This window comes from Melanotaenia boesemani, chromosome 4 (genome assembly GCF_017639745.1).
Source record: "Melanotaenia boesemani isolate fMelBoe1 chromosome 4, fMelBoe1.pri, whole genome shotgun sequence".
NCBI classification, from domain to species: domain Eukaryota; kingdom Metazoa; phylum Chordata; class Actinopteri; order Atheriniformes; family Melanotaeniidae; genus Melanotaenia; species Melanotaenia boesemani.
The window spans coordinates 6,642,947-6,650,854 of NC_055685.1; the positions used below are offsets into that span (position 1 = coordinate 6,642,947).

The window sequence follows — 7,908 nt, forward strand, 5'->3', positions numbered from 1 at the left end:
TCATCAGGAGTCTGTTCCCTGGATTCTTTAGGATTCTATCAACCTCTTCAATGAACTCCCCCACAGACCTCCCATCCTGAACACACCCCAATAAAATGTTGAACCTGATGCTCTCGAGGGATATAATCATTTTCATCATTTAACCTGGTATGCTCATCTCTAAATCTAGTGAGCTCTTGTATCTGACCTTGTATTTCATCCCTTCTTGTCCCTGATGCCTCAGGGGTGCCCTGATTTGACACATTATCTGAAACACTCTAATCAACTGAATCACTAGACATAATGAAATAAAACTTTTATTCCAGTCCAATTTTGCAGTAGATATTCAGAAGAGAACTTACAAGAGTACTACATGATAGAGGTTTACCTTAAACACTGGTGGATCTTGCTTAATGACGTTCTCCTGAGCAGGTTTGGTTGAGTCTTCTGCAGTAGTAAACTCTGGAGAGCCTGGCCACAGGCTGGCCTCTCAGACCCAAACACCAATGGAAGATCCCCTGCAGTCTTTGCCATTGTGTTGCTAAAAGTAAAATAAATAAATCTATGTTGCTGCACCCCACTCCTGGTACCAAAGTTGTGTAGCCCAGGAAATGTGTTAATTTAAAGGACACTATTACTGGGATTCTTTTGCAGTGGTTTATTCCCAATGACAACTTCAACACTGCACTGGGATGGAAAAACAATAAGAGTAATAATAAAAAGCTTGAGAAAATACGGCAGTGGACTTTGGACATTCACAGAAGTACTTATAAAAGAAAACACAATTAATCATAATCAATCCAAAGAAATGTTGGCAGAGATGTTATTACTTTGTTACACTCACATGTTACAGCAGTTCTTTTCAACACATCAGACACTGGAAGTTACACACACCCACCCACACCCTGGAGCTTAGATCATTTTCACATGCACAACTTGCATGGCACTCTCATAACCAAAGAGGTGCTCAACAAATCAGAACACAACATCCCCCTCTGCTGGCCCCACCTTCATTACACACAGCATCTACAGAGTCAGTCAGGCCACAGTGTTTTCATTTAAATGAGTGTAAAGTGCATGTGTGTCAGGATTCCCGGTGGGCCACACAACTCTTGGGCCGGTGAGCTGGTCAAAAAAAAAAACATGAATGAATGAATAAATGTGGGGGTGTGTAAGAACGGGCCTACGCTTTGATCTAAGTAGCTATCTGAGAGGACTAATTAGTACTGATATGCTGAATACTGAAAGATCTAATTCTCCTATTCCACCATTTATATAACTAAACTTTTAGGATAGGTAGGAACTACCTCTTCTTCTGGCTGCCACAGGCATATGCAAAACAAGGCGCAGTGTTGTGTTGCAGCAGTGTGATTCATTTTCTGCAACACGCAGTGATAAGTGGAGAAATTTCAGCTCCACAAAGCAACGATGTGCAGGTTGATGTGTGAAGACCAAACACCTCCTTAAAAGTCTGAGAATCACAACACATAAGAGAGGCGATGAGGTTAGGATGAAGCAAACTAAAGAGGGGAAGAGAAGGAGAACAGGTGCTGCTAGGGAGGAGACAGATGTTACTCTGAGTCCTTTGGCTCTCCAGTCAGGTACTACCAGGTACTATTGGGTACTGGCAGATACTACCAGGTACTACCAGATACTATCTGAGGGGAAAATGAAAAACAATTAAAATAAGTGCTGGTGTGTAACCTTCTCAATGCAAAAAGTGTGGATGTTAAAACACCATCATCCTCCACAGGGGCGACGCCCATGTTACTCCATTAATGTTCTGTTTATTATCAAATCCATCCTTAGGCTCATCTTTTCCATTTGCCTCTAGATACCTCCACGTCCCACCGTCATAACGGAGAAATGACGGATGTATTGGACCTGTTATGCCGTGCATGCGTTTATTGCATAAAAAATATTAAAGTGATTAATTTTTTACATATATATATGTGTGTGTGTGTGTGTGTGGAAATTTGTACATTGGTAAGAAGGCTAGGGTTATAAGCTTATAGCTTCAGTCAATTCCCTTTTGGTTTAAATTTGTATCTTCTGTGGGTTTTTTTTTGTAGCTTACCATTTGTGAAACTAAACTAAATTAAATTAAATTAAATAAGAACTTAAAAATGAGAAAATTCTTTATTGATGGAGTTTCTGGTGATTTTGGTCCCTGGTTACACCTTAACCCTGTAATGTACAGCAGAAACTCCTCCATGTTGGAGTCTTTCTCCGCTTCTTTGGTGACTTTATTGAGAAGCTTTACCGCCACCAAGTGGGCTCAAATGGAGAAGAAGAGAAAAGACCTAAAAATTATTTTCTAGCTAGATCAGATCCAGCTGTGTTGTATTGCTGTGGTACAGAACTTGAGTTGGCGCTATGAAGGATTATCTTTGACCAGAACCTCACTCATTTCCCTCTGCCCCAAAATGCAGGGAAGCATAATTCTACACTTAAATATAGTTATTTCGTTGGCAGTCTCTTCTCTGGTTAAGCTGCTTGGCCTTACTGTTGATGTAAAGTGAGAAGCTGTAAAATTAATTACTGCGATTTATTTCATTTTATTGCACTAATATTTATGACACTGAAAATAAAATTAAAACAAATATTAATTTTTTTATTCATAACTGTATACTTTGAAAGTAACCTGTCATGAGAAAAAAATCGTTCTGGGAGGTTCCTGACAGATTACTGACATGTGGGTTGCATTATTGAGTTCACTGATCTGGTTTTTACTTCCTTATAGACCAGTTTATGTGTTTTCTTATTCTCAGAGGGAAGGGAACAAACGGGCATCTAGAGAACATTTTAATCTTTTATTGTTAATTTGAAGCCTGGCTTAGTCAAACAATACTTTTTGAATATCTTTTAGACGAGATTTAAACATGGTCACTGAGTTATCCAGGAAATTAACCAAAAGCAGGAATATCATTTTCTGCACTGAAAGTCCAGTGAAACCAGCCGAGACGATATTACGCTGGAATATTCTGCATAATCTAACTAGCAAACATTTCAAAATGTCAATCATTTTAACCTCAGAATTTACTGTTTGGATTCAGATCTGGTCATTTTTATTTGATCACGTGGTGTTTGATCAATTAATACATAGATAAGAAATGAGGAATAAATGTCATGTGTACAAAATCTGTCTGAAGGTCAAGGAATAAGCCTTCAGATACTTTAAAAATACCAAGGACCAACGCTGGGTTACATGAGGATTCTCCACTGTGACTTCCATGTCTTCTTCGGATGGTCACGGTGGATTTCTGTAAACTCATGAGAACACCGCCACCTGTTGACGAAGGAATTAACTGCAAATCACATACGTTAATTATCTCTGCAGAAAAAGAAAACAGAAGAGGAATGTTGTATTTTACAGTTTTTGTTTTTCTAAACAATAAAAAAACATTAAAAAACAAAAAGTGTCAAGTTATTTCATTTTCTGGTTTATTTAGTGGACTTACAAATACAGTATTTATTTTATTTAGTAATCAATGCTGATGGATTGGTGGATGATGTGTTCTTCATAAGAAGCTCATGACTGTTCTGTTCTTCCCAACTTGGTGAGGTTGCAGCGCATGGAACTGGATAACAATCCTGCCAACGATAATCACCTTTCAGTTAGCGCATTCAGCTGAATATGAACACAAAACATTGCAGTAGTATTTTAACCAAAGCTGTTGTCAATTATTTATTTTCAATCATAATATTTGGTGTACAGTTTAAGTTTAAACTTTTCATTTAAAGGCTTTTTCTCCTCACAGTTCTTGGAGGAGTAAAAAAAGGTAATTTGTGTTGTCGGTTTCACACTGACTTGTTTATATGGTGTTCTTATTGTGTTTATTTATATACGTACTTATTTTCACTTCTCAATCCACAATATTTCATTTTTTATTATTTATGGTGATTTTCTGTATAGTTTTTCACATGCTGCGGTTTATCTTCAAATGTTAGTTAATGACAACCGATCATTGTCTGTGCTGAAAAGGATTTTTTTTTTTTTTTTTGTAAAAGTAGGTGATTGTGCATTAAGTTGGTTCGTGTTCGGTTTGTTCGGTTTTCTTCCCTACACAGGGAGACGCATTTGAAGCAGTTTGTCCAAGTTAATGATTCCCGGATGCTAAATGCATTACAAGAATACAACCTGCAGGTTGGTGGTGAGAGAGATCACAAAATTTAGGATAACCTGATTGTCGTGGAAAATATTCACACTAAGAAATAGTCTGTTTCTGTGAAGGTTTACCAGCTTTGATGGCCTCTGGCTAAGGGATGAAATGACAAATGATGTGGAATTGTTTGAGGTTATGGGCGGAGCAGCTTAGACTTTAGTTGGCTGGTCCGGCGGACCACTAGCTTGCCAGACTCAAACAAGACTTCTGCTCCATCTATTCTTCCTCCCGAAAAAAACAACTGCAGACCCTGGAGTCTGGAGGGTTTTTCTCTTCAGTGCTGCCAACCAGCGCAGCAGGACAGTTCTCCGTTTCAGCAAAGTTTGTGAAAACAGACGGTTTGGCCTCAGAATGAACTCTGTAAAACTCGTTTTTACACCCAGGGGCAATACAGTAGTGCCCCTCTTTGTTTTCTCTCCTCCCTCGTTTACCAGCCTCCATCGTGATTACAGTCCACAAGGGGACTCTAATCAGGGACTGCGACACCAACCAACCCCGTGGCGTCACAGTTTATAGTACTACAGGATGGCAGCGCCCTAATAAAACTGTGCTATATTTTTCTTTTATATGTTTATAATTGTCTCGTTTGTTATATTGATAAGTATAGGACTCGATCTAGTAAATAATGTTAATTTGGTTGATGGTTTCATTTCCACTTTAAGTCTCTGGTTCTGTTGCCCCAGTAGATGGTGCAGACTGAACTTTCCACCACAGACTGAAGATCTGAAACATATTGCTTCAGACATTGAAGGGTCCAGGAGGCTCCATCTTCCACACTCGGATCCAGGAGGCTCCATTTTCCAGAGCCATCTTGCAGGCTAAGAGCCAGGGTGACGGAGCTTTTTCAGTGGACCAGTTTTCCTTTTTACATCAGAGCCGGTTCCACACTTTCTGGTTTTCGTTCTTTACATAAATTCTTCATATTGGTGTTTAAGCAAAGTTGAAACTGGACAAATATTTTACCTTTTACTTTTGATTCTGTTTTGTTTATATAATTGTTTTAATTGTTTTCCTTTTCATTGTGCAGCTGGGCTTAATAAATAAACTGGAACTTGAACTAATAATGCAAAAGTAGCGGGAATTCATGCTAGCCTCATTCTCAGTTTAAAAATAAATTATTACAGCAAAGATCAATATAATATAAAATAATTAATACCTCCGTCAAGGCAGGGGTCACGTATTTGGCAGCGTTGGTTTGTCTGTTAGCAACGTAACTCAAAAAGTTAAAGAGATTTTGATGACATTTTCAAGATATCACACAAGTGGAATAAGGAACAAGTGATTAGATTTTGGGGTGATCAAGATTAATGGTCATTAAAGTAGTTTTCATTTCATCATTCCCAAATCAGCACAGATAAATAAAGCTGGGGCCTGAGAATATTTGGTTACATATGTGGACATTTGGCGTATTATATGTTGACTCATAGACAACCATTTCAGGAGGAGAATTGCTAGTTGTTGAAAAGTCAGTTTTTTTTATTTTAAATAATCTGAATTTGATCCTCTCAGGAGATAAAACTGTAAAGGTTTCTGTCAAATATTGTTACTGAGAAGCGAGCATATCTCTGAAGGAAGAGCTCACCTGTCGTCAGTCAGACCAAGTTCCTTGGTCAGAAGCTCAAAGATCTTGGCACTGTGCTCCTTGTTCTTATCAGCGGTGTCTGTCACCGAGATCGCCGACACTGACAGCACCACACACGGAGAGCAAGAACCAGCTATCATCATAGGCAGTCCAGGGTGTACCACCACGTTTACCCTCTGAAAGGAAAACATACACGAATCTCCATAAGAAAATAACCCCCTGCATCAGACCAGATGGAACAACACTTGTCTCCTACAACTCCAGCAGACAGTTGTTAGCATGCTACACGATGCTAAATGTCACCCGGAACTACTTTTTCCAGACGTGTTGCTGCCGTCAGAGTCACTATCTGCTTATATTTATATTTTTATTATTATATATTAAATGGTGAAATGTCTCAGTTTCATCATCTGACATGTTGGTTATCTTCTACTGGGAAATTATTATGTTCTGGTTTTATATTTGTATTTTACAGAGACCAAACTTTTAAAGAACTGAGGTTGTAAATAATTTTTAATAGACCAATAATATTCCCGTTGGCCTCTTTATTTTACTTTGTTTGTAAACTCTAGAAATAAAAGCAACAAATATGTTTTTCTGTCAGTCAGACACACGGGCATCTGTAAACTGGAACTAGAGAACAAGTTGTCTTTGTGTTTCATATTGAACTGTAATAGTAAAAGGGATTTCAAAGTGGACTCAGTGCTGATGTGACCTACAGATCATTTAAATACAAGTCTATTTCCCCAGGTTGAGGACGGAGACTTCCATTTTCTAGGATGATGTTTGTGGAGTTGGAACAGGTCGAGTCCTCCACATGTAATTATTAACAGCCTGTATTTCTGTTTAAGGTCAGACACCATGTTTCTGAGATAAGGATTACAACACATCACATTTTAGTTGCACCTGTACTGATACCAACTTTTCTGTTAGAAAACAAATCATTTATTATCTTTTTCATCTCAGTATCCTTGTTAAAAATCTGAACCTAGATATTTTTAGATGAAACATCAGAGCTGGCCTTGTTTCAGACATGAACAGATCAACGGTTCATCCTCCTGCTTCACAGAAACCTTTCTGATCCATCCAAGTGTGTGTTTCCTCTTCATTTGTGTTTGTTTAAAACTCAGACTGGACTTAACAAGTCAGACGGGTTCGGTTATTTTATGGAAGCTAAGTTAAAGTGAGACATATCTATTATTATTTATTACTAATCAACTCCTACAGACTACATAAACAACCAAACATCATGAATGTAAGGATTAATGACACACAGACGTGGTTGGAGATAAACCAGCAACCACCGGCGCGTGAAGGTCACTGGTACCGTGGACCGGTCAGCTGATCTGAACCAAGACTCTTGTAGTTTTTATGTTTGGAAGAAAAACTAGCATGTTTCATTTAAGCGCACGCGAGATACCTTAGGCAGACTTTCTCATTTACTAACCTCCTGCGGTTTATCCAGAGCAGCCGCACTGCACGCGCACAACTTCTTTAAGAAATCGTCAGAGAAGTTGGAGGCGGGAAGGTTACTCTGCAGATCAATGAAAGGCATCTTCACTCCCGACAGATCGATCCGACTTTTTTGGGTTCCAATGTGGAGGCGGACCTGAAACCGGAAAGACGTAGTACACGTTGATCCTGGAGCAATGCATGCTGGGTACACTCACAGAAACCAGCTGATAAAAAAAAGTGCTGACTTGATCATAAAGAGGTCTATAATTTACAATTAATCTGAATCTAAAAAAATTATATGGCTAACACAGAATGTCAAATGCCAAATTAAAAAAAATCTTTTTGAAGGCAAGTGACAAAGATGTGACATCAAAATAAAAGTTGTGTTAAAATGATCTAGGAAATGTAAAAATTATTGAAAGGCTACCACCAGGTGGCAGTACAAGAGAAGGACAGAGACAAAACAGCATTTACCACACCATCTGGCCTGTATGAGTGCGTTAGATTGCCTTTCAGGTTATGCAATGCCCCTGCAACATCAACATCTCATGCAGGTCACAATGCGTGATTTGGTCTTTCAGATTGTGTTGATCTACTTGGATGATCTGCTTTTGCTCTCAACAACATTCCTGGTGTGACAAGATGGTCAGTGTGAGCGGCTGGAAACAATGAAGCAATGACAGCGGAATCCAATGCAAAATTATTTTATTTATTAAATATAAATTG

At 38.6% G+C, this 7,908-nt stretch overlaps 1 protein-coding gene across 1 annotated transcript; it reads right to left on the reverse strand.

Moving 5' to 3' along the window:
- Positions 1-2,771: 2,771 nt before the first annotated feature.
- ddt (D-dopachrome tautomerase) lies at positions 2,772-7,357 on the reverse strand. The gene is made up of 3 exons (XM_041983266.1): positions 7,175-7,357; positions 5,728-5,903; positions 2,772-3,573 (listed from the first exon to the last, which is right to left on the reverse strand). The coding sequence occupies exons 1-3, from the start codon at positions 7,280-7,282 to the stop codon at positions 3,501-3,503; spliced, it is 357 nt and encodes a 118-aa protein (XP_041839200.1). The 5' UTR covers positions 7,283-7,357; the 3' UTR covers positions 2,772-3,500.
- Between the last annotated feature and the right edge of the window lie 551 nt (positions 7,358-7,908).

Bases quoted from the DNA above. Each gene is read 5' to 3' on its own strand.
- ddt (XM_041983266.1), bottom strand. From the start codon at position 7,282: ATGCCTTTCATTGATCTGCAGAGTAACCTTCCCGCCTCCAACTTCTCT. The intron at 5,904-7,174 runs GTTAGTAAATGA...TTTTCCTTTCAG, and splicing joins CTCTGGATAAACCGCAGGAG to AGGGTAAACGTGGTGGTACA. The intron at 3,574-5,727 runs GTGAGCTCTTCC...TATCGTTGGCAG, and splicing joins CTTGGTCTGACTGACGACAG to GATTGTTATCCAGTTCCATG.